The sequence below is a fragment of the Crocuta crocuta genome, unplaced genomic scaffold (genome assembly GCF_008692635.1).
Source record: "Crocuta crocuta isolate KB4526 unplaced genomic scaffold, BGI_CrCroc_1.0 scaffold10, whole genome shotgun sequence".
Taxonomy (NCBI): Eukaryota; Metazoa; Chordata; class Mammalia; order Carnivora; family Hyaenidae; genus Crocuta; species Crocuta crocuta.
The window spans coordinates 2132108-2159569 of record NW_027527551.1 but is presented as its reverse complement, the minus strand read 5'-3'; the positions used below and the strand labels follow the sequence as shown (position 1 = coordinate 2159569).

At 36.0% G+C, this 27462-nt stretch overlaps 1 protein-coding gene across 1 annotated transcript in view; it reads left to right on the top strand.

Moving 5' to 3' along the window:
* Positions 1 to 27462, top strand: part of WDHD1 (WD repeat and HMG-box DNA binding protein 1) — a 66522-nt gene that overhangs the window by 3007 nt on the left and 36053 nt on the right. Inside the window, exons 3-11 of the mRNA XM_077768257.1 lie at positions 6883 to 6994; positions 13597 to 13748; positions 14887 to 14998; positions 15176 to 15226; positions 16381 to 16476; positions 18202 to 18294; positions 19058 to 19164; positions 19503 to 19644; positions 25234 to 25444. Of these exons, the coding sequence (XP_077624383.1) occupies positions 6883 to 6994; positions 13597 to 13748; positions 14887 to 14998; positions 15176 to 15226; positions 16381 to 16476; positions 18202 to 18294; positions 19058 to 19164; positions 19503 to 19644; positions 25234 to 25444 (1076 nt within the window). The remainder of the gene's footprint in view (positions 1 to 6882; positions 6995 to 13596; positions 13749 to 14886; positions 14999 to 15175; positions 15227 to 16380; positions 16477 to 18201; positions 18295 to 19057; positions 19165 to 19502; positions 19645 to 25233; positions 25445 to 27462) is intronic.

Genomic DNA, 27462 nt, shown 5'->3' with positions numbered 1-27462 from the left:
TTGAGAGAGAGAGAGAGAGAGGGCAAGCACAAGCAGGGGAGGGCAGATAGAGAGGGAGACACAGAATCCAAAGCAGGCTCCAGGCTCTGAGCTGTCAACACGGAGCCTGACACAGGGCTTGAACCCACAGACAGTGAGATCATGACCTGAGCTGAAGTCAGCAACTTAACCATCTGAGCCACCTGGGTGCCCCAGAAAGGTTTTTGTTTTAAAGTGGGAGATGCAGTGTATGTATGAGTGGAGATGATCCAACGGGGAGGGATACACTGATGTTATAGTAGGAAGAGAGAGAATTGCTGGAGTGATAGCCTTGAGTAGTAGGTAAGAGGGGCTGTAGTAGAGTGCACAAGGGAGAGAAAGTGGCCAAAGATAGGAGTATGGTCAAATTCACAAGTGGAAAGAAGGAGCACCTAGGAGGGATGGGGAGAACATGAGGCCAGTTTCTACAGGCTGCTTCAGTTTTCTGAGTAAAATAGGAAGCAAAGTCTTTAGTTGAGAGTGAGGAGGCTGTGGAGGTTTGAAGAATGAGGAGTAGATAAGAGATGATAAGAAGAAAGGGAAAGCTGAATGACCTAGGGAAATGTAGTTAGTTGGAAAAGTGGGCAACACTAAAGGCCTACTTTAGGTTAGCGATCATGAATTTAGTGTGAGACCAGACAACCCAGTTATGTGTTTTTTGCTAGCCACATTTAGCTCTGCAAATCCTACTTATCAATGGGCATAGAGTTGGATTTAACCAGGGTTGGAGTTTTGTCAGGTAAGTATGACAAAGGAATGGGGTTTGAGGATGATGCAAAGAAGTGATTTTAAGAACAGACTGTGGAATCTAAGCCAGATTTGGAGGGATGTGAGAATTTGAAGGGAGTGAGAGATAGTGAGAAGTTAGTTTCAATAGATTGTAGATCCTAATAGAAATAAAAAATTGTTGAAGTTAGGATACTATGGGTATAAGATGAAAAGATAAGTGATTAGGATGATTGAAATTCTGAAGAATTTGCGATATTTGTAAAGACAAAATCTATGCTATGACAGTGGGAGTCTGAGATGAAGCGAAGGACAAGATGTAGTATAAGAAGGTTTCATTTACATGGATATTGAAAATACTAAGAATTACCATAGGAATAGTGTTATTCAGAGCACATAGGTGGATCAGTGAGTTAAACGTCCGGCTCTTGATTTTATTAGCTCAGGTCATGATCTCACAGTTTATGAAACAGAACCATGCATCAGGCTCTGAGCTGCTAGTGTGGAACCTGCTTGGAATTTTCTTTTAATGTTTTATTTATTCCTGAGAGAGAGAGAAGGGGGGGGGGGGTAGGGAGAACAGGAAAGGGTCAGAGATAGAGAGGGAGATACAGAATCCGAAACAGGCTCCAGGCTCTGAGCTAGCCGTCAGAATAGCCCGACGCAGGGCTCAAACCCACGAACCATGAGATCATCACCTGAGCCAAAGTCGGACGCTTACCTGACTGAGCCACCCAGGTGCCCCACAAATAAACATTTTTTAAAAAGGCATAGTGTTGTTTGGAAATGACAATGAACCTTATGCTAAGATTCCTTAGAGAACATGGGAGATTTCTCTTTAGGAATTTGTAGGTAGTCTGATAGCAGTTTTTTGCCCTTTTTTTTTTTTCTTTTTTTTTTTAAAGAGAGTAGGGTATAACAATAGAATGGAAGTAGAAATGAAGTGCAAGGAAGGCCCACTGACAGGCCCCAGAGGATTGTAGAAGAGAAATCAACCACCTTTTAAGAGGGCTGAAGAGGAATCTGTGTTCCCAAGAAATGTTCAGGAAAAAAGCTGAGGATAGTCTGGCACCACTGGCACCATGAATTAATTTCATGAGGCCCAGTGGAAGCTAAGGTTAGGAAGAGGTGGTCAGATTAGGAAATGAACCTTGTTCTGTGAGGATGGAGAATCTAGATAGAAATGCCTTGGTAATCATTGGCTTCTTGTAGTTATGTCACAAAGAGGATAACGGCATGATATAATTAGTCCTTATACTCAGAAACTTACAGTGGTTTTCTTATCATCTAAACCTGGAAACCTTTGGGAATGGGGAGAAGGATTCCAAAATAATTGAAATTATATAATTTTTTAAATTATTTATTGATTAACAAATTATTCTGTTTTGATAGAGCTATAACATTTCTGTTCAAAACTGTTTTGGGCTCCTGGGTAGCTCAGTCGGTTAAGCATCTGACTCCCGATTCTGGCTCAGGTCAGGATCTCCTGATTGTGAGATTAAGCTCTGAGTTAGGCTCTGCTAAGGATGGAGCCTGCTTAAGGTTCTCTCTCCTGTCCCTCTCCCTTGTTTATGAGCTCACTCTCTCTTTCAAATAAACAAAACAAAACAACACAAAAAACTTTTAAATTATTTTTTCTAAAGACATATTTATGATACTAAAACGTTAAAGAATTTTATATTGATTTCCTAAACATTAAACATATAAACATTTACATAAGTAGAATATTCTTGGTACGTATTCACTTACTATAACCAGTTCTTTTAGCTTGTCTATAACATGGCATTGCTGATATTTTTCTGAAAAATGTACTTTTTCAATATAGTCTTATTTTTATTTTCTTATAAAATTGGCTGCAGTCTTTCTCACAGTTGCATTTATGGTGAGACCTTGAAGTGAGATGAGTTAACTCTTTTTAAGACGATAATATTTTTTTCTTCTTCTTTTTTAATGTTTTATTTATTTTTGAGAGAGATAGAGACAGCGTGAGCAGGGGAGGGTCAGAGAGAGAGGAGTCACAGAATCCGAAGACAGGCTCCAGTCTCTGAGCTAGCTGTCAGCACAGAGCCCGACACCAGGCTCGAACCCACAAACCATGAGATCATGACCTGAGTTGAAATCAAGAGTCAGACACTTAACTGAGCCATTCAGGCACCCCTACGACATAGTATTTTTCAGTATGAGAAAATACTTTTTTTAGGTTCTCACATATCTCATAAGCTCTGAGCAAATTCTACTAAATGCAAGAGTCTTCAGTTTTTAAAAATTTATTTTAATTGAAACGAGTAAATCTTTTACCTTTCAGTATTTTTATGGGTTCTGTCTTTTTACCTTCATTCAGAGTACCCTTTTTCAATAGTAAGTTACTCAGTATTTTTTACTTTTTATTTTTTTATATTATATGTATATTTTTTGATCATTTTTTAATTCATCAACTAAGTTTTCTGGTTTCTTTAAATATTTCACAAATTTTAAGCCTATTCCATTTCATTTTTTTTAGCAGAGAACATGAGTTTATATAATTAATAAGAGCAGTTCCCTCAGAAGATTCTTCTCACAAGTCAAGATACTTCAGAGTACAATTAGAGAATTTCAAAATGATATCCACTCTTTCAGCTTTTAATGTTCAAGTTGTTCAATTCTTTTTTTTTTTTTTTTAATGTTTTATTTATTTCTAGGAGAGAGAGAGAGACAGCGTGAGCAGGGGAGGGTCAGAGAGAGAGAGGGAGTCACAGACTGAAACAGGCTCCAGGCTCTGAGCTGGCAGTCAGCACAGAGCCCGACGCGGGGCTCGAACCCACAAACCGCGAGATCATGACCTAAGCGAAAGTCGGACGCTCAACCGACTAAGCCACCCAGGCACCCCAAGTTGTTCAATTCTTGATTTGCTTTTGTAGGGATAAATTTTAGCATCTTCCTGTGCATAAGCTTTGTTTTCATTAACTGCATTTCACCAAAAGCTTCAGAGGCTTAAGTTGAATGCTTAAAGATCATTAATTGATTTTGAACAAAATACAGCTAAGATTTAGGAAACTTTCCTATAGTGATGATGATGATAATAATAATACTATCATTATAGGACACTTATGTTTTATAAAGTCACTCTTCAAAGACTCCTATATTTTAAAAATCTAATTGATGATGGGCAGGAGAGGAACCATCTCATGCAGTGCTGAAGTATATTTGTATATCTAACATCAACTTGTTTTAAAAATTATGTTCAGTCATTCTGGGTATAAATTAAATTATCTCAGAATTTGACAACTGTGTCTTCTGTTTTGATTGATACATTTTCACAGTTCATTTGGTTATGAATTATAGTTTCAATTCTGGGTACATCTGTGTTTCATAGATTTCTTAATTTAGTAAGTGCTTTGTTTTTACTACAGTACTGTGCTCTACCAAAATGTGTATTACTAAAAAAGAAAGAATTTTATCTTTAGCATTAAACTTTTCAAATGAAGTTAGAATTCCCAATAATGTTAGATATTTCACTTCCACAGAATACACTTTAAGAAGCTTTACTTTGTTTCTGTGAACTGGAGAAAAAACTAAACCATTATTGGAATTAATCTGATTTTCTATTTAAATGCTCTAATGAAATTGAAATAAAACCAGTATCATTTAACTGTTTGAAAAATTCTTTTACTAATGGAGACCGCATATTAACAGCTATAACTTTACATCATACTTGTACTAGAAAACTTAAAATGAAATATGAACAAAATTAATTTAGAATCACTGTTGTCTGTTGTAATGTACTGTTCAATACAATAGCCACTAGCCATATGTGGCTATTTAGATTTAAATTAATTAAAAGTTAACTGAATATAAAATTCAAGCCCTCAGTCATACTAGCCACACTTTAAACCACATTTTGATTGCTCAGGAGCCAAATAGTTTCTATTGGACAGTACTGAATTATGAAAAGTCATGGCTGACAAGATGCAAACTTACTTTCTGCAGCTGCAGAAACATAGTTTCAGGGAGTCTCAAGATAAGTACTAACTTACAAAGTAGATGTTCAAGTTTCTTCAGGAGTTTTACGTCTTCTGACTTTCCTGTGGTTGGTATTATCACTATAGCCCCCATAGCAAATGTCCACTAACATTTTGTTCATGTTACGTTTTCATTATCAACTTCTTGAGAAGCAGAAATTTAGTATTTAATATTTTGTTAAACATGTACTTGATAGTTTTTTTTAGTTTGTTGCTACTGAAAGATGTTTTATTGAAAGGCATAATCAATAATAAAATGAATGTTAAGTTTTATTCCAATGGTAAATGACAAAAACACTGTCAGAATAATGTTCAGACTACTCTAAAAGCTCGTCAGGGTCTGCTTAGCTATTTCTTTCTTTTTTTTTTTAATGTTTTTATTTATTTCTGAGAGAGAGAGAGACAGCGTGAACAGGGGAGGGTCAGAGAGAGAAGGAGCTATAGAATCTGAAGCAGGCTCCAGGCTCTGAGCTAGCTGTCAGCACAGAGCCCAATGTGGGCCTCGAACCCACAAATCGTGAGATCATGATCTAGTCAAAGTCAGCCGCCCAACCTGCTGAGCCACCCAGGTGTCCCTGCTTAGCTATTTCTTGCATATATATTTCTCATCAATTCCACTGTATTTTACTCTAATATTCTATTGGTACCATCTGCAACTTTCTACATCTTCCTCACTGGCTAGCTGGTTGCACCAAATAGTAGGGGCAGCAGTATGAAATACTTATCCCATCACCACTGAAGACTGAAAGAAATCATTCTCTCAAGGGCCTCCTGACTGTTTTCATTTTGGTTTTAATCAGTTATCACCTGTTGTCTGTGAAGGGTAGTATTATGTTGCATCAAGAAAGGATTGGAATGGGGAGATGGGTTGTCACTGGTTGCCTTTCAGATTTACCTATGTGATAAAGTGAGAACTCTGTTCATTGTACATGTTACATTACTACACAAGACCATGGAAGAAGCTGGAAGTGCAAAGAAGAGGTCAGTCAAACCCATCCCCCAATTTTGATGCATATAATACTAACTTTTTTTTTTTAGCATACTACATTTTATTTATTTTTTAAAGTTTATATATTTCTTTAGTAATCTCTACACGCAACATGGGGCTCTAACACTCAGCCCTGAGATCAAGAGTCACATGCTCTTCTGAGTCATTCAGATGTGCTGATACTAATATGTTTTAAAATGAAAAATAGAGGACCGATTACAAACCAGCAGGATGCATAAATCAGGAATGTCCTGGGCAAATAGACTAATGACCCTCCTATTTATTTCCTATAGAAGGGAGTCCAAGTTCCTTACTCTGGCATTAAGACCATTGTGAATAGGATGACCCCAAATCTACATTTTCTTTCTCAGTTTCCTTTACTGTCTGCTAAGTAAACCCCCCATTCTTCAGTAACTTCATATTTTGGTTCACATGGATTCCTCTGTTTGGAACTGCTCTTTTCACCAATCTCAGCATATCTAATTCTACTTGCCTTCCTTGCCCTTTGACTTCCCTGTGTAGATACCACCGTTCTTATGAATCCCTCTGATTTTCCAGGCGGGAATTAATCTTTTTCTTCTGAACTTCGATAGTTCTTTATATGGCTTCTCTTTGCCATTTATTGTGTGATTTTTATATTTTGTTTGCTTTTATATGAGTCAGGACACATACAGATAGGACACACACCAAATGAATAAAGCAACAGGAAGACAAGAGGCTTAAAACAAGATTTGAGAGATACAGATAGCCATTTGAATAATCAGCTTTGGATAATTGAGCTCTTGTATTCATCCACTTATTCACTTAAGCATTTATCAAGGCTTCTATTTGTCAGAGATTGTTTTGTGCCAGGGACAAAAAGGTAGGCCTAGTTCATGTTGTTAGAGAGATTACATACACCTCTTTCTTACATTATTACAGAAAAAGAATTTTAGCCAAGGAGGAGGTATAGGGAACAGTAAATTCACCTTTCATTTTATAAGAATAGGAGATTAGCAGTCCTTATTATTGAAGTTTACATATATAAAATGAGAAAACATTGACTTCGACTAACACCTTGATTTTATTGAAAAAAAAAGATAAAGTAGTATTCCAAAAAAATTAATAAGGCTGAAATTGGGTGACCTTTTAATGACTGTGTTTCCTCCACAGTTGTATTGTGACTTGTGGAAGTGATGGTGATGTGAGGATTTGGGAAGACTTGGATGATGATGATCCTAAATCCATTAACGTTGGAGAAAAGGCATATTCATGTGCTTTGAAGGTATTAAAAACAATTACAGCAACCAATGAGAAATGATACTCTTGGGTGATTTTTATGCAAGGGTGAAGAATATTTTCGTTGAAGTTTTGAATGTAGATGTACTTTTTGTTTCTTCTATGAAATAGTAATATTCAAATATGTATAATAATGCCATAAAACAGCCATAATTTTTACAGGTAAAACCTAAATCTGAATGGGCTTAAAATCCAAATCTAAAATCTGAATGGTTTAGGTGACTGGGTGGCTCAGTCTGTTAATCATCTGACTTCAGCATAGGTCATGATCTCACTGTTTGTGAGTTTGAGCCCCACATCGGGCTCTGTGCTGGCAGCTCAGAGCCTGGAGCCTGCTTAGGATTCTGTGCCTTTCTCTCTGCCCCTCCCTCTCAAAAATAAACATTAAAAAAAAATTAAATCTAAATGGTTTGTTAAAGGTGATTAATGTATTAATGGTAAACCAATTAAAATACATGCAAGAAAAAATAAAATATATGAAAGAAATCATATGTTTTTTTGTTGTTGTTGAGAAAACTCCATGGCATTTTCAGATTTTTAGTTCACTGATTTAGACAACTTGAAGAATTACACTAGAAAAGAGGAATGTTTTAGCTTTTTGAGATACATGTTTCATGTTTCTGATATTTTATGTAAGGTAAGTCTGGGAATGAGATGTAGGTTATTTGGAGAATAGAAACATGTTTTTCAGAAGGACTTGGCTAAGTATCTAAAAACCACTCAACTTTTAGATTGTGATGAGTTTTAACTTGAGTGTATTGTTTTTGGGTAGAAAAAATCTTTTCACAGAAATTCATGTTTTTGTTAAACTCAGGCTCATTAAAGTAAATGAATGAGACAGTCTTTATTTTATTATTATTTTTTAATGTTTATTATTGAGAGAGAGAGAGAGAGAGCAAGCAGGGGAGGGTAGAGAGAGAGAAGGAGACATAAAATCTGAAGCAGGCTCCAGGCCCCGAGCTGTCAGAACAAAGCCCTGTGTGGGGCTCGAACTCACAAACTGTGAGATCATGACCTGAGCCGAAGCCAGATGTGACACTTAACTGACTGGGCCACCCAGGCACACCTGAATGAGATGGTCTTTAGATATTAGATATCTTTTTAAAATGGTCGTATATAAGAGAAAATATATTCCGAGAGGGAAAAATACAAATAACGTACATTAGATACAAAAATCTCACTAATAAGCAAAGAAGTACAAATTAAACAACTGAAATTTTTTTTTCCTTTAGATTGGCAAGGATGAAAAATATTGCTAATTCTGATAATAGTGAGGGTTTGTAGAAATATTTGTAAATGAAAAAGGCTCACTTGTGTTTTTGCTTTATTCTCACACTACTACCATGTTCATAACACCTCCATTACCAGATGTGTGGGTTTTTTCCCCCACACCAAGCAAATTTCTTTAATACTAGCTTGGTGTTCTACAGTTCAGTTCAATTCTGACACTAACCAAGAGTTAACACAGACCTCACAGGTTAGGGGCTCAGTCCTACAAGACTGCTCCCCACTTTAGATACCAGTTGCAAGTAGTGAGTCTCCAGCTTACCCACATCTGTCCTAATTGGCTACAGATCAGGTTCCCATGACCCCCTTCTTGGTTTCAGTCATTTGCTACAACGGCTCACAGAATTCAGGGAAACACTTTTACCAGTTCATTATATGATGAAGTATAGAAAAAGGATACAGGTAAACAGCCAGATGAAGACATACATAGTATGAGGTCTGGAAGGTATTTTTTCCCCATGGAGTTGAGGTGCAAACATCCTCCTAGTACATGGTTGTATGGTTGTATTCACCAACCCAGAAACTCCTTGAACCCCATACTATTGGGATTTTTATGGAGGCTTCATTACATTGACATGATTGTTTATTAATTCCATTTCTAACCCTTCTCCCTTTCCTGGATGGTGTGGGGTAAGGCTAAAAGTTCCAAGCCTCTAATGTTTGATTTTTCTTTTTCTTTTTTTTTAAATGTTTATTTTTGAGAGAGAGAATGAGCACATGTGAGCATGCGAGTGGGGGAGGGGCAGAGAGGGACACACAGAATCCAAACCAGGCTCCAGGCTCTGTGCTGTCAGCATAGAGCCTGATGTGGGGCTTGAACTCAAGAACTGTGAGATCATGACCTGAGCTGAAGTCAAATACCCAACTGACTGAGCCACCCAGGCGCCCTGTGGTTTGATTTTTCTAATGACAAGCCCTCATCTAAAGTTATCCAGGAGCCTACCACGAATTGCCTCCTTTGGACAAAAGACATTTCTGTCACTGAAAAAATTCCAAGGAGGCAAACCATGAGAGACTCTTGAATACCGAGAACAAACTGAGGGCTGATGGGGGTGGGGGAGAGGGGAAGGGGGAGATGGGCATGGAGGAGGGCACTTGTGGGGATGAGCACTGGGTGTTATATGGAAACCAACCTGACAGTAAACTATTTAAGAGAAAATAATTCCAAGGGATTTAAGAGCTTTGTGTCAGGAACCAGGGTCAAAGACCAAATATTAGAAGAAAAGCTGCTCCTAGTAGTCTTATCACTTAGGAAGTTTCAGGGGTTTTAGAACTCTCCCAGGAACGGGAGACAGAGCCTAGTAAACATTTTCTATTACTTTACAGTATTGCGCAATAGTTGCTGGAATTGTAACTGGGGAGCTTTGTAAAAAGTAAATTGATACCATACATCAAACTTAGAATGCATGTAATCATTACTGGCTATTTACGCTGAGGAAATACACACTTTGATATTTATGTGGACAAGGATTTATTAGCAAAACTACTCTTTATAATAGTAAAAATTAGAACCAATTGAAGTGTGCTTCAAAAGAGAATTTGTTTTGTAAATTGGTAGAGCCCCATAATGTAATACTATGCAAGTACAAAAAAAAAAAATGAGGGCATGCTATATATCTTTATCAGCAAAGATGTTTACAGTGAGTTGAAAAATGAGAAAGAGTTGCACAGCAGCTACATTGTGTCCTCTTATGTTTGTTAAAATAAAGGATACACAGACATATATATACTTGCAGTTAGCATATGTGTATAACAAAGTTAGAAAGATTTAACTTCAAAATGTTCGTGGAGATTACTTCATAAGAGTAGGGAAACTCATTCTTTGCCTAGAACACTTTCATATTGTTCTTTTTCTTCTACAGTAAGTATGTACTGCATCTGTATATGAAGACTGTAAAGGGGAAAAAAGTGGCTTTGTAGTAGTTTTCTAGGGGAGCTGGAACAAACTGTCAAAACCTTGGTGGCTTAAAACAACAGAAAATTATTGTCTCACAGTTCAGAAGGCAAGAAGCCTGAAACCAAGTTGTTGGCAGGGTTAACTCCTTTGGAGGCTCTGAGGGAGAGTCTGTTCCATGCCTTTCTCCTAGCTTCTGGTGGTTGCCAGTAATCTTCAGTGTTCCTTGGTTGGAAGAAACATCAATCTATGCCTCCCATGTTCACATTGCCTTTTTCTCTGTGTCTTTGTGTCTCAAATCTCCTCTCCATTTTCTTCTAAGGACACCAATCATTGGATTTAGATCCTTAATTTACTATATCAGCAAAGACGCTATTTCCAAATAAGATCACATTCACAGGTACCTACGCTTAGGATTTAGACATGTCATTCGGGGTCCATTATTCAGTCCACTAGAAAGCTGATAATCTGTGCTAAAATGTTTTCTTTGGCTTTAGAAATAAAGTTGATGGTACTTCATTGAAATGACATTCCCAGATAACCATGTAAAGTTGACAGTTTTACAGCGTTCATTTAAAATATAATTGCTTATAAACATACTTTCTGGTTTTGGAGTCAGTGGTACAGGAAAGTACAGTTAGATGTTTTGTTGGATAACAAAGTGGAGAAAATATCACTCCAAAATAGTGCAACTGAGATTAATCAATTGGTTAGTAATAGTTAACACCTGCATGGTAGTTTACATTGTCAAGGCCTTTTAACAAAGATGGAAAAGTATGTGGAATTACCTCCGTTTTATTCATGGGAAAGTCAAAGCTCTGAGGAAGGTCAAATGACACAGTTGGTAAGGAAACAGTGGCCTGGAGCTGAGAGGTCAGCTCGTGCTGGGATTCATTCCTGTCAGGCCACCAGGGAGAAGAGTGATCTGACCAGAGCCCTGATCTTTTGGGTGTTGTTTTTTGTTTTGTTTTGTTTTGTTTTTTAATTTTACTAGTTGACAAAGTACTGATAGTGATTTGATTTCTTAGAAGATTGGTTGAAAATTGACTTCAAAACAAGTCCTTTATTCAGGTCTCCTGGGTTTGAGGAAGTATAGATACAAACTTTAATATTTTCATATAAATAGAGGGCTGGCTAATGTGTTATTGAAAAATTACCAAAATTGTTTACTAGAGCTGAGGATGCTTAATGGATTTTACTGAGAGATCTGTCAAGTAAAGCACAGCCAGGTTGCGTAAATCCTGTACATGTACACAGATAGTGGGTGTTTCTGCAGTTTTGCCAAAGAATATGTAGCATCATCAGTGTTGTCTTGAGTCGGTTATAGTTTTTCTTTGATTCTCTTGTTTTCACGTTAAATTGTTAGCTTCAACGTTATAGATTTAGTGTTTTGTGGATTGTTTAATTACATGCAATAGTTACAATGTAGGAGTAAACAGTACTTTTTAACCAGTTTTCCAGTTTTTGAAGAGAAGTGTATATTGTAGTTCAAACCTGAATTATCTGTACTGAACAGATGTATACATCTTCCCAGATTTTTCTGTATAGTTACATGTCACTGTATTACTAAGTTCTTTTTCCACTGGAATGGGAGCAGGTACTGTAGATAGAGGGTCTTACATGTGCAAATATGGCCGAGATCTATTGCTATAGGTATTCATGAACAAACTTGAGTAATTTAGTTTTTTGTCAGTCAGCATTTAATCTAAATTAATAAATTAACCATATGATTTATCACAGCATGTATGGCACTGGTAGACTATGATTTAGATAATAAAATTAAGTTTTCAGGGCAGATACTTGACTTTTTAGGATTCTTAGCTAAAACCTGCAAAGCAGTGGTCTTTGCTGATCATTTTGATATCCTAAAATTTTCTGTTTATTTAGTGTTCTTAATTTTTTAATTTAATTTTATTATTTGTTTAATGTGAGGAGCAGGGGTAGGACAGAGGGAGAAGAGGAGAGAATCTTTTTTTTTTTTTTTTTCTTTTGAGAGAGAGCATGAGCGGGGGAGGAGCACCGAGAGAGAATTCCAAGCAGGCTCTGCACTATCTGCACAGAGCCCAACTTAGGGCTTGAACTCACTAACCATGAGATCATGATCTGAGCCGAAATCAAGAGTGACATTCAACTGACTGAGCCACCCAGGTTCCCCCGAAGAGAGAGAATCTTAAGCAGGTTCTATGCCCAGTGTGGACTCCAACGTGGGGCTCATTCTCACCACCGTGAGATCATGACCTGAGCCAAAATCAAAAGTCAGATGTTTAACCAAGTGAGCCACCCAGCCACCCGTAATTTAATTTTATTATTTAAGAAAAATTATATATATATATATTTTTAATATTTTTATTTATTTCTAGGAGAGAGAGACAGCGTGAGCAGGGGAGGGTCAGAGAGAGAGGGAGATACAGGCTCTGAAACAGGCTCCAGGCTCTGAGCTGGCAGTCAGCACAGAGCCCGACGCGGGTCTCGAACCACGAACCGCGAGATCATGACCTAAGCAAAAGTCGGATGCTTAACCGACTAAGCCACCCACGCGCCCCAAAAATTTTATATTTTTAATTCCAGTATAATTAACTTACAGTGTTATATTAGTTTCAGGTGTACGATAGTAATTCAACAATTCTATACATTATTCATTGCTCCTCATTCTAAATGTACTCTTTTTAGGATCTCCTACTCCACCATCTTCCTATTTAGTGTTTTAAGGGGCACCTGGGTGACTTGGTTGAGCATCTGACTCTTGATTTCCACTTAGGTCATGATCTTGCTCATGGGGATTGAGCCCCATGTTGAGCTCTGTGTTGGCAGTGTGGAGCCTGCTTGGGATACTCTGTCCTTCTGTCTCTCCCCCTCCCCACTTGTGTTCTCTCTCTCTCAAAATAAACATTAACAAAAACCACCTTTCTGGAGCACCTGGGTGGCTCAGCCTGTTAAGCGTCTGAATTCAGCTCTGGTCATGATCTTGCAATTCATGAGTTCGAGCCCTACAACGAACTCTATGCTGACAGCTTAGAGCCTGGAGCCTGCTTTGGATTCTGTGTCTCCCGCTCTCTACCCCTCTTCTGCTCATGTTCTGTCTCTCTCTCTCTCACTCTCTTTCTCAAAACTAAACAAACATTTAAAAAAAAAACAAAACACCAAGAACCACCTTTAAACAAAGAAGTAAAGAAAATCTAAAGGCTAAAAGTTTGGCTAGTGAAGGGGGAACTAAATTCTGTAAAGGTAGTAAATAAATTTTTCTTGCTAACAGATACTCAGGAAGGTTGTACATTGAGTGATGATTTTTCTCTTGACGTTAACTACATTTATAATTTTTTTTGTTTTTTTATAGGATTGTTAAGTGAGAGACTCTCAGTTGATTTGGATTTTTTTTTTTGGTAATATTTCTTTTATTTTTCTTTTAGAATGGGAAATTGGTCACTGCAGTATCTAACAATACTATTCAAGTACACACATTTCCTGAAGGAGTTCCAGATGGTATATTGACTCGCTTCACCACCAATGCAAACCACGTGGTCTTTAATGGAGATGGTGCAAAAATTGCTGCTGGATCTAGGTAAGGCTCTTTGATATTAGAAAAGGAAGTATTATTAGAACAGAATGGCCTTATTGTTGGTTTCAGGGTAACATTTTCAGGACTTTGTCCTTTTGTTGTTAATTTTTATATTCACGTGTTTAGTAAAGGTTTTTGAGGACAACCTACGCTTTGTGAATTGAGATACATTGCTTTGCAGACAATCTGTTCAGTAAATGCTGAAACAGATTAGGGAAACATAGTTTGATATAAAGTTTTAAAAATTATTTTGGGTAGAACATGGACTGTACTGTAGGTTTTTTGTTGTTTCTCTTGATGCTTGTTTGTCACAGGAAAAAAACCAAGCTATTAAATTGCTGAGGTGGAGTAAAAGGTGTAGTACTTTTAAGTACTGTTGAGGTGTGCCTGGGTGACTCAGTTGGTTAAGCGTCCAACTGTTGGTTTTGGTTCAGGTCATGATCTCAGGGTTTGTGGGTTCGAGGCCTGCATGATGCTCTATGTTGGCAATGTAGAGCCTGTTTGAGATTCTGTCTGTCTGTCTCTCTCTCTCTCTCTCTCTCTCTCTCTGCCCTTCCCCCACTCTTGCTCTTTCTCTCAAAATAAATGGATAAATTTTTAAAACTTAAATATGATTGAGACTTAACAAATGGTAATGATTTGAATTAATTGGTAAATAATAGAAACTTAAGATACACTTAGGAAGTATTTGTATTTTTAAAAATTAAAAAAATATTTTATTATTTTTTAATGTTTTTATTTAATTTTGAAAGGGAAGGAGAGAGTGTGAGCACGAGAGGGGCAGAGAGAGGTGAAGGCAGAAGATCCAAAGTGGGCTCCGAGCTGACAGAGAGCCTGATGAGGGGTCAGACTCAACAAACTGTGAGATCTTGACCTCAATGGAAGTTGGACACTTAACTGACTAAGCCACCCAGGAGCCTCAGAAAGTATTTGTATTTTAATGGGAAAGCTTGAGTTTGTGTTTTTATTATTTTTACAGAGCAAAATTAAAAGCTAAGTCCTTAAATTTGTATGCCAAATTTTGGCAAATTGCTATAAAAAAATTATGGTGATTTTGAAATATTTGGGTCAGATTTTAGGAGAGGTTTTTGTATTGGCATTTATATTAATGTCAATTGTATATACTCTTAACTGTTCACAGTGATTTTCTAGTCAAAGTTGTGGATGTGATGGATTGCAGCCAACAGAAAACATTTCGAGGACATGATGCCCCTATTTTAAGTCTTTCCTTTGATCCTAAGGACATCTTTCTGGTAATCATTTTTTCCCCCTCTTTTTTTGTTTTTCTTCAATATGTTTAAAGTTGTAAGAGAGTTAGAATATTTCACACAGTTGATTAAAAGTCTCTTTGATTTCAATCAGTTGAACCAGTTTTCCATATGGTATTATCGTTGTAACTATAGAGAAATTTATTTTTTTTATTTCTACAGGCATCTGCTAGTTGTGATGGATCTGTCAAAGTGTGGCAAATTTCAGATCAGGTAAACTTATCAACTTGAATTTAAAACTTTTTGCTCATTTCTGTCATAAATGAGGTGTTACATATCATTGGGCCAAATTAATAATTCTTTTTCTTCTTAGTTTTTTTCTTTTGAGTAGCACTGAATACTGCTTCTGTGATCAAATCCTGTGATCATCTACTGCAAAAGTGTGTTGAAGACTAAATGCTTTTGTACCCAATCACAAGGGAAATATTAGCTTTATATTTCATTTTTAGGTTTTATGAATCAGTGGGGAAAATTCAGTTCAATATATATTTACAAATGAACTACCATGTTTTGGGACCTCGATGTTGGGGATACAAAAATAAAGTAAGACATTGGCCACACTTTATTTGGAGAGTCACATAAATGACTTTTTCTAACCAACCTGATAAAAGTTTTGAAGGAGCTATTGAGAAAGTGCTCTCTAGATTGGCAGAGGGAACAATTAATTCTTCCTGAGGCATTCTAGAGATAATGTGGCCGGTGAGAAAAATATCCCCCACAGGTATGCCTCCTCAATAGGCAGTTTCTTCCCCTCATGTTTGAACTGTTCAGAAGGGTTGACTTTGACACCTTAACATTTTCTAGGAGATCTCTTAGGTTTATTTTTGGGGTTTTTTTTGTGTTTTTTTGTTTTTTATTTCTAGGAGAGAGAGAGAGAGAGAGACAGCGTGAGCAGGGGAGGGTCAGAGAGAGAGGGAGTCACAGACTGAAACAGGCTCCAGGCTCTGAGCTGGCAGTCAGCACAGAGCCCGACGCGGGGCCCGAACCCACGAACTGCGAGATCATGACCTAAGTGAAAGTCGGACGCTTAACCGACTAAGCCAACCAGGCGCCCCTAGGTTTATTTTTGTAAACACTTCAAGATTTTAATGTATTGGGGGTTTTTTTTGGTGTGTGTACATTTATTCAGAGTATATTGTTCGTTTATTCTACCTAGGAAATACTCTAATTTAATTAAGATTTGTGCTCTTTATACCTGTGAATTACTTAATTCAGTAATTTCATCATAATTGGATGAAAGTCAATTAATTTGCTTTTCTCTTGGCCATATATCAGTTTGAAGAAGTCACCTATTAAATCTATTCCTTTCTTCATATTTTTTGGAAGAAATTTAATAAAGAGAAATAAATTTCTTTTTTAAAAATCAGACGTGTGCTGTTAGTTGGCCACTGCTACAAAAATGCAATGATGTGATAAATGCAAAATCAATCTGCAGACTTGCTTGGCAGCCAAAAGGTGGGAAGGTAAGTGACTCTTATTTTTCAACCTTCATTTTAGTTATTTCTTCTAGTTCTTGTCAACTTTGAATGTGAGAATAATAGAATTAGTTTTTTAAGTGTAGATATTTCATTTAAGTTACAAGTTTTAGTGCCCCGAGCCAGCTAATTAATTCTGAAATGTTTTAACTTTGTAAAGGATTTTTTTTGAAGAGTACATTTTGAATGAATTAATTTTACATTCTTCTTTACATTGTATTTAATGGAACAGCTCTGGAAACAGTTTTGTTATGTGTGGTCTTTCTACTACCATTTCACATTTTGGAGTAGTTAGCTGATAGATAGTAGAAAGATAGGAACTGTTTGAAGGAGGAAAGAGAATGAAATGATTGACTATAAGGAGATCTTAAATCAGTTGAGGGAAAGATATTACTAATAAGTAAATTCAATAAGGTAGTTGGAAAGAAACTAATATACAAAACCAGTAGCAATCATATATAAATAATAGCCATTTAGAAAACATGGTATGGGAAAAAATGACAAATTTACTGTGAAATCAAAAAAGATGAAATAACTAGGGATAAACTTACCAAAAATGTGAAAGAGCTATGTAAAGAAAACTTTAACTTGCTTTCAAGAGCAATAAAAGAAGACTTAAAGAGAAAAACATATTCCATCCTTAGGAAGTAAAACAAAAAAATTTTTTTTAATGTTCATTTTTGAGAGAGAGATAGAGCGCAAGTGAGGGTGGGCCAGAGAGAGAGAGAGAGACAGAATCCAAAACAAGCTCCAGTCTCCAAGATATCAGCACAGAGCCCAGTGTGGGACTGGAATCCATGAACTGTGAGATCATGACCTGAGCTGAAATCAGGAATAAAAGGGATACCGCTATGCCTTCTTGTATAGTCTATGCTTATGTGCACATTTGGGAAGTAGAAATAGAATTTAGAGATGGGAGGGAGACATTTTTTAATCTATGTCCATTGTATCATCAACTTTTAAGTTTATTTATTTTGAGAGACAGAGAGGGATAGCCTTTGTGGGAGGGGCAGAGAGGAAGAGAGAGAATTCCGGCTCTGTACGTACCATCAGTGCAGAGCCCAACACTGGATTTGAACCCATGAGATTGCGAGATCATGACCTGGGCTGAAGTCAGGAGTTGGATGCCTAACCGACTGAGCCACCTAGACACCCATACACCATGTGAACTCTTAAGATTTCATTTTGCATTAAAGTGATAGTTGCAAAATAGGATGTATTTTTTCTTTGTTTATGAAGTATTAATTTAAAAATCAATACAATTAACATAGTTTTTCTGTTCATAAATAATACTTTTTTTTTCTCTTTTTGTGATAAACATAGAATATACTGATTTTATTTTTTCTATTTGCTTGGAAGAATATGTAAGATGACAAGTTTCCTTTTCTTAAGATATTTAAAGCATTCTGGATCTATTTCTTTCCTTTTGGCAAATTAGATGAATTTTTAGTTCCAAAGGGCTTAGATTTCTGAAAAGTAGTATTAAAAATACGTAACTATGGGTACTCTGTCTTTCACTGCAATCAAAGAGAGTGATCCTTCATTCTTGGCTTATCAAAATTTTAAGACTTCTCTGTGTTTTGTTAGTTGCTAATTAAAATACAAATTTGCTTTTATATTTTCTAGGCTTATTTTGATGGATTTTTTGCCTTTTTTTCTCTCAAATTTAATTTATTGTAAATTTTTGTTTAAATCTTTTTTCTTTCCTAATAGTTACTGGCAGTTCCTGTGGAAAAATCTGTTAAGCTATATAGAAGAGAAACTTGGAATAATCAGTTTGATCTTTCAGATAGCTTCATCTCTCAGGTAGGTTTTGTAAGTGACACTTTCAGTAGGTTAACAGGAATATTTCATGCATACTTTGACTAAGAATAATGCCAGGTTGTTGTGCATGTGTCCAACTTTTGCCCCTCAGCCTGTCTTCATCTAGCCAGTTACTGGACAGTAGATAGGTCTTTGCTGGGTGTCTTAATTCTGTCTTTGCGAAACTGGTAAGAAAATTTCTTAAATTATAATAAGGTCACATTTTAACTCTAACATAGATTTAGGACGTTATTTTCACATAATCAGTAGTTAGCCTTTATTGTTAAATGAGTTTTATTGAGACTTAAGATCATAGACTCTGGAATTTTAGAACAGGAAAGGTTGTTGCTCTACGTTCTCTCTCTCTTCTTCTCTTATACATATCCATTCGGCACTTAAGGAAACAAGAGGCCCAGTAGGCCAGCAATGGCTTAGTACAGTTCACTTCACTTAGTAGTTCTCTTCATCTTGGTGATGACTACTAAGAGGATGCCTTGTGTTATCTTTCTTTCTAGGATAATAACAGTTTTTAGATTTTGCTTTTAAAATTGCACCAGCATAATTTTCTTGTGGTAAACAAAGTAATAACTGCTAGTGATAACTGAATATTATTGAAAAAGAAAGTTAAAAAATAAGCACACTGTCTTGCCATTTGTGAACTGATTTAATTAGAAGTTACACAGAATATGGGTTATAGAAATTTGAATTTGGTAATAAGTGTTTATTTTCAAATTATGCAAATTGTTATTTGTTGTTTTTCCTATAGGCCCTGAATATAGTAACCTGGTCTCCCTGTGGGCAGTATTTAGCTGCAGGGAGTATTAATGGATTAATTATAGTTTGGAATGTGGAAACCAAAGGTTGCATGGAAAGGTATGATTCAAAATCTTTTTTTTTTTTTTTTTTTTTAAGTAATCTCTACACCCAATGTGGGGCCTTGAATTCATGGTCCTGAGATCAAGAGTTGGATACTTTACTGACTGAACCAGCCAGGCACATCTCTTTTTGTCTTTTTTTTTCTTCTTCTTATTTCTATTAGATTTTGGATTATTGTGAAATATTTCATATTTGCAATATTTAGACTGTCAAAATACATAGTTATTGGTTTGTCAGAAGTCATTTAATGTTTTCTAACTAAAATTTACCTAAAGAAATGTATAGTTTTATATATTTTTTGGTAGCGTTTTAAGAACTTGCTTTTTAATTTTTAGGGTGAAGCATGAAAAAGGTTATGCAATTTGTGGTCTGGCGTGGCATCCTACTTGTGGTCGAATAGCTTATACTGATGCCGAAGGAAATCTAGGGCTCCTGGAGAATGTTTGTGAACCCAGTGGAAGGACATCAAGTAGTAAGGTGATAAGTAATATATGGTAGAATAGTTTCTTCAGAGTCTTTTGTGATCATATGAATTTGGAAAACATCACAAAATACTTTCTTTGAAAGTTATAATTCACGTTATTATTAGAGGCTCACTAATGATCTATCATAAAACAGTTTAAACTTGTTTAACCTAATGTTTCCCAAATGTATTTTACTGAGAAACTTTTTCCCCTCAATATTCCTTGGCTTGATAAGGAATACCTTTGTGAAGTACTGTTTTAGTATCATGGTGTTCTGGGGATTGTTACTTAAGTAAGTAGAGATAAAATTAGAGTTAATAATTATAACAATGTAGACTATCAACCTTTTTAGCTCTGAATTAGCTTTAATTCTTAGAGCTATTCTTGTATCTCTTAATGCTTAGCCATCTAGCCTTACTAACTAAACTGCTTTAAACAGGCCACCTTGTTTTACACAAGTCCTTGATTTTATTCATTATTCCTCCTGCCTGCCAAATATACCCAGTCAAATTTAAGTCTTGGTTTAGAGTTCCAGTGAAAGATCATGGACTTAATACATCCATTAATGTCTGCTCAGACAACCTGATACTTGGAACCCCCACTAAAATTACACTAAAGAGATCTTTTTAAATGTGTAATCTTACAAGGTTAAAGAAAACAGTTGAAGTGGTGATTTAGATTAGATTTTGGTTTATTATGAAATATTTTCAAATTTGCAATTATTAGACTGTCAAAATACAACATAGTTATTGGTTTCAAAATATTGAAGGCTGAAAAATAGAAGCATGACTGGAAACTAAGTTTAGCTTCCCAAAATGTCAAAAAGTTGATTCCAAAGACTTTAATTGGGGGAAAGCTGAGATGCAGTTCATCTTGCCTGACTGAATCCTCAATGATTCAGAATTTGGTAGCACTGGTTACTTCTAGAAGTGGAGCTAAAAATAAGAGGATTGGTTTAATAAATAAGTAAATGTCTTCAGTCTCAACATTGGTATGCACAGCTAGGTAACTGCCTTCCTTTACCGCCATGTACATTCTGGCACAATGCTGGAGATTAGATCTCTAGAAAAGGTAAAACAGAATGTTTTTGGTTGGGACACTGGGTACAGTTGAGAGGCATTGGACAAAAGAGGAATACTGTACTGAAAAGGATTAAATGAAAGTGTATACTTGAATGTTAAAATTCTCAGCTTATTTTTCACCCTTAATTCCTAGAGCGTTGTCACCCAGTCTTACATTTTTCAGATAAGAGATTGGAAGAATCATCCTTTTTTTTTTTTTAATGTTTTTTATTAATTTCTAGGAGAGAGAGAGAGAGAGACAGTGCGAGCAGGGGAGGGTCAGAGAGAGAGGGAGTCACAGACTCTGAAACAGGCTCCAGGCTCTGAGCTGGCAGTCAGCACAGAGCCCGACGCGGGGCCCGAACCCACGAACCGCGAGATCATGACCTAAGCGAAAGTCGGACGCCTAACCGACCAAGCCACCCAGGCGCCCCTGGAAGAATCATCTTTGAGGAATCTATTTAAGAAAAAAGACCTAAAGAGAGAGAAGACNAAAAGAAACAAGACTTTTAACTCCAGGAAAAAAAGTTATTAAGGAAAGGAAAAGTAATCATTATATACCACATTTATAAAATGAGGATCGGAATAATGCCTACCACCTAGGGTTTTATTGTGAGGATTATATCAGTTATGTATAGTATAAGAACAGTCTCTAGCACATAAGTGTTGCTATTATTATTTTTATTTGACTAAGAATAGCATGTACATGGTTATAATAATCTAATTCTTGTATATTGATCCAACCAAAATGAGAATTTATCTATATTGGGAGGACTGGGATAGAATAGTGTACATAAGTATAAGAGAGTAGAGGTGGTCAAGAATTATACCAAATCTTTATCTTTCCTAATATAGGGAAGTTAATAGGATTAATTAAATAGATAATGATTAAAACTGAAAAACCAAACAAATAGCACTAGAATATTAAAAGTATGGAGGAAGATATCAAAAGAAACATCTAAAAGAATAGAAAAGTAAGTTGGAGACTATGCAGAGGACTATTTTCATTTTTGTAATAGACCTTGTAACTGACTAATTTTTATGCATGTGTAACATTGATTAAAACAGCAAATTGAGAAATAATTTTTAATTCAAAGGTCACCTCTTATAAAACCTTAACCCATCTATTCGGAATTTCCCATTCTCCTTTTTTTTACTTTTATTCTTCTTAGTACATATTTCTATCACAATACCTCTAACACTTTATGGCCCTCACCGTAAGTATAAGGCAAACCCCCCTTTTTTTAAATGTTTATTTATTGGGGGGGAGTGGAAGAGAGGGAGACAGAGGATCTGAAGCGGGTTCTGTGCTGACAGCAGAAAGCCTGATGGAGGGCTTAAACTTAGAAAGCATTAGATCATGACCTGAGCTGAAATTGGATGCTTAACCAACTGAGCCATCCAGATGCCCCCACCCCTCATTGTTTTTTCTTTTCTTTATTATTATTTCTTTTTATTTTTTAATTTATATCCAAGTTAATTAGCATATAGTGCAATAATGATTTCAGGAGTAGAATCCAGTAATACATCCCCTCCATATAACACCCAGTGCTCATCCCACCAAGTGTCTTCCTCAGTGCCCCTTGCCCATTTAGCCATCCCCCACCTACAGCCCCTTTAGCAACCCTCAGTTTGTTCTCTGTTTTTAAGAATCTCTTATGTTTTATCCCCCTCCCTCTTTTTATATTTTTGCTTCCCTTCTCCTATGTTCATCTGTTTTGTATCTAAATTTCCACATATGAGTGAAGTCTTATCATATTTGTCTTTCTCTGACTAATTTTGCTTACCATAATACCCTCTAGTTCTATCCATGTTGTTGCAAATGGCAGGATTTCATTCTTTTTGTATGCCGAGTAAACTCCAGTGTGTGTGTATGTGTGTGTATGTACACCACATCTTCTTTATCCATTCATCCATCAATGGACATTTGGGCTCTTTCCATACTTCGGCTGTTTGTCGATAGTGCTGCTATAAACTGGGGGGGGTGGTGGTGCATGTATTCCTTCGAAACAGTACACATCCTTTGGATAAATACCTAGTAGTGCAGTTGCTGGGTTGTAGGGTAGTTCTATTTTTAATTTTTTGAGGAGCCTCCATACTGTTTTCCAGAGTGGCTGCACCAGTTTGCATTGCTACCAGCAGTGCAAAAGAGTTCCCTTTTCTCTGCATCCTCACCAATATCTGTTGTTGCCTGAGTTGTTAATTTTAGCCATTCTGACTGGTGTGAGGTGGTATCTCATTGTGGTTTGATTTGTATTTCCATGATGATGAGTGATGTTGAGCATTTTTTTATGTCTGTTAACCTTCTGTATGTCTTCTTTTGAAAAGCATCTAGTCATGTCTTTTGCTCATTTCTTCACTGGGTTATTTGGTTTTTTTGGTGTTGAGTTTGATTAGTTCTTTATAGATTTTGGATACTAACCCTTTATCTGACATGTCACTTGCAAATATCTTCTCACATTCCATTGGTTGCCTTTTAGTTTTGCTGATTGTTTCCTTTGCTATGCAGAAGCTTTTCATCTTGATGAGGTCCCTATAGTTCATTTTTGCTTTTGTTTCTTTGCCCCCCTGTTTCTGTCCTCTCTCCGGAAACAAAGACAGCTCCCTACCTTTGTGGCTTCTCTCTCCCCCATTTCACCTCTCCATGCCACATACCTGCTGAGTTCTGTGGCTCACGTTATGCAGATTGTTGTATTAGTCCTCAGATAAATTTTCTAGGTGTGCAAATGGTTTGGTGCTGATTTAGCTGCCTTTCAGGAATGAAAGAAGCAGAGAATTTTCATGCTGCTCCACCATCTTGGCCCGTCCCCACCCCTCATTTTTTAATAAGAAAATCTCAGGGGCACCTAGGTGTCTTGGTCAGTAGAACGTCTGACTCTTGGTTTCGGCTTAGATCATGATCTCACAGTTTCATGCTCCACATCAGCGAGCTTTGTGCTGACACTGTGGAGCCTGCTTAAGATTCTCTCGGACCCTCCCCTGCTCACACTTTCTGTGTCTTTCTCAAAAATAAATAATAAAAAAAAAAAAGAAAATCTAAAAAGAATTTTTAACCAGTTGAGTACATAAACTTTTAGGGAGTATAGGTAAAACAGTTAAATATCTTCTTTACAGCAGGTAGTTCTTAATTTAATTATTCCTATCATGTCATGTTTAAATGTAGGAGTTTAGGAGCATTTTTCTGTTTTCTGTTCTCTTTTTTCATTAAACATTAGTTTTTTTAGAACACAGGCTTATGTACTCCATCTAAAAGATTGGTGATAAAGTTCTTTTTCAATTTTTTTTAATGTTTATTTTTTGAGAGAGAGGCAGAGTTAGCAGAGGAGGGACAGAGAGGGAGACACAGAATCTGAAGCAGGCTCCAGACTGAACTGTCAGCACAGAGCCCAATGCAGGGCTTGAACTCACAAATTGAGAGATCATGACCCAAGCTGAAACCAGGTGTTGGATGCTCAACCAACTGAGCCACCCAGGCATCCTAGCCCCTTTTGAATCTTAATGGTGCTCTCATTAGAATTTTATGCCATACTCAGGGTGCCTGGGTGGCACAGTCAGTCGGCTGAGTGTCTGACTCTTGGTTTCACCTTGGGTCAAGATCTCATAGTTCATGAGACTGAGCCTTGCGTAAGGCTCTGTGTGGACAGTGTGGAGCCTGCTTGGAATTCTCGCTCTCTCTGCCCCTCTCCCACTCACATTCGCTTGCTCACTCTCTCAAAATAAAAAAAAGTTAATAAAAAATTTATACCATAAGTTTCCATTGGCTTAACATTTGTACACTTTTCATTCATTCTATAGGAGTCACTTGTGAGCTTTACAGTGTATCTGCTTACTATGGCTATTTAAAGTGATCTCATGAGGTGCCTGGCTGGCTTAGTCTAGTAGAGCATTGCAACTCCTAATGTCAGGGTTATGAATTTGAGTCCCATGTTGGGTGTGGAGATTACCTAACAAATAAATAAAGTAGTCTAAAAAATCATTTACAGTGACATCTAGTGTTTGCAGTGGTATGTTCATATTCCTAGGAATCAAGGATTAATGTTGAATTTCCTTGGCTCCTTTATTTTTTTTATTGGTTCTGTCCATTTTCTTTTATAAGCATCAAAAACCCCCACAAAAACAAGCTTTAACTGAGATGATTGAAAGCAAACATATCCTACCTAAGCAAAATAAAATAAACTGATTTTAAAATAAAAGTAAATGAGTGAATATCATATAATGAGAGACTTTGTAGGAACTTACAGGTCACTTCTCTGGTGAATGACTTTGAGGAGTAAAACCTAGCCTTGTATTTGGGTATATACAGTATTTCTTTATGTGTTTGTTGCACACTCCTGTCTCATCTGTAAAGACTATAAGGCATTTAAAGTAAGGACTAGGTCTCACATAAATGTAAATACAAGCCTTATAAATACATTTATTCTTGTCAGGGCATTTGCTTACTTGGTAGAATATATAGATGCACATTACAGAATTGCCTTTTGAGTAATTGTGTTTATTTAAATAGCTCACTAATCTTTGTAATTTGTGTTAATATGTTCAAGGTATCTAGCAGAGTAGAAAAAGATTACAGTGATCTTTTTGATGGAGATGATACAAATAATGCTGGTGATTTTCTGAATGACAATGCAGTTGAGACCCCTTCTTTTTCAAAAAGAATTATAAATGATGAGGAAGAGGATGACGACCTCATGCTGGCTTCAGGTCGTCCTAGACAGCGAAGTCACATTCTAGAAGATGATGAAAACTCAGTTGGTATGTATCGACTTTGTGGACGTGATGATCCATCCTGTCAATTTATATTTTCCAATTTTTTATTAAAACTTTTATTTGAAGTCATTAAATTTGTAGAATGTAGCTAACGCAGTGTGTAGAGGGAAGTATACAGTATTAAGTACCTATGTTAAAGAAGATTTCAAATCAATTATCTAAACTTCTGCTTCAGCAAATTAGAAATAGAAGAAGAGATTAAACTCCAGACTAGCAGAAGGAAGGAAATAAAAAACAATTCAATGATACTGACAACAAAACACTGTAAAGAAAGTCAGTGAAACTAAAAGCTATTTCTTTGAAAAGATCAGTAAAATTTTTAAACCTTTATTGTGACTGATCAGAAAGAAAGAGAAGGCACAAATGAGTAATAAATAATGAAAGGGGGCTATCACCATAGATCCTATAGACCTGTACTATCCAGTATGGTGGCCACTAAGCCATCTATGGCTCTTGAGTACTTGAGGTATTGCTAGTTCAAAATGAGATGTATTATAAGTATAAAATGCAACCAGATTTTGAAGACAGCATGAAAAAAGGAATGTAAAATATTTTAGTCGTTTTTTACATTGAATACATGTCAAAATTATAATACTTTAATGTAGTGCAATATTAAAATTAAACCTTTTTTACTACTTAAAATATGCCCTAAAAAACTTTAAATTAATATATATAACTCCTATTTCTAAAAGATAGCACTGCTATTAATAACAAAACAACAATAGAATAGTATGAAGAACTTTGTGCCCATAAATATAACCACTTAGGTAAAATGGACAAATTCTTTGAAAGATACAAACTATCAAGCTAACTCAAGAAAAAATAGGGGCGCCTGGGTGGCTCAGTCTCTTAAGCGTTTGTCCAACTTCAGCTCGGGTCATGTATGATTTCACAGTTCATGAGTTCAACCCCACATTAGGCTCTCTGCTGTCAGCACAGAACCTCCTTCAGATCCTCTGTCTCCTTTCTCTGCCTCTCCCCTGTTTGCATGTTTGCTCGCTCTCTCTCTTTTTCTCAAAAATAAATAAACATTAAAAAAATTTTTTTAAAGTAATACGAATAATATACTATCTATTAAACAAATTGAGATTACAGTAAAAAAAAAGCTTCAAATAAAGTGCTACAATAGCATATTTGAACATTGTCAAGTAAAACGCCAAATACCATTTTATGGTAGTAACTTGTGCTACATTTAAATATTTAAATCATATAGGGTTTTATAGGACTGGAGTCCTTAAATATTTGGTCTCAGGAGTTTATTACATTCTTAAAAACTTTTGAGGACCCGAAAGAGAATTATTTATAGTTTATGTATTGCTGTTTACCATGTTAGAAATTAAAACAAACTTTAAATATATTTATTTAGTTTTTAAATTTTTATTTATTATTTATGTATGTATATAAATATAAGTAACATTTCAAATGAAAATTTTAGTAAGAAAAGTGTCATTATTTTACTCTTGAAAATTTAGGGGTGCCTGAGTGGCTTTCGGTTAAGGGTCTGACTTCAGCTCGGGTCATGATCTCAGGGTTCTTGGGTTCAAGCCCCGCATCGGACTCTCTGCTGACAGCNCGCTCTCTCTCTTTTTCTCAAAAATAAATAAACATTAAAAAAATTTTTTTAAAGTAATACGAATAATATACTATCTATTAAACAAATTGAGATTACAGTAAAAAAAAAGCTTCAAATAAAGTGCTACAATAGCATATTTGAACATTGTCAAGTAAAACGCCAAATACCATTTTATGGTAGTAACTTGTGCTACATTTAAATATTTAAATCATATAGGGTTTTATAGGACTGGAGTCCTTAAATATTTGGTCTCAGGAGTTTATTACATTCTTAAAAACTTTTGAGGACCCGAAAGAGAATTATTTATAGTTTATGTATTGCTGTTTACCATGTTAGAAATTAAAACAAACTTTAAATATATTTATTTAGTTTTTAAATTTTTATTTATTATTTATGTATGTATATAAATATAAGTAACATTTCAAATGAA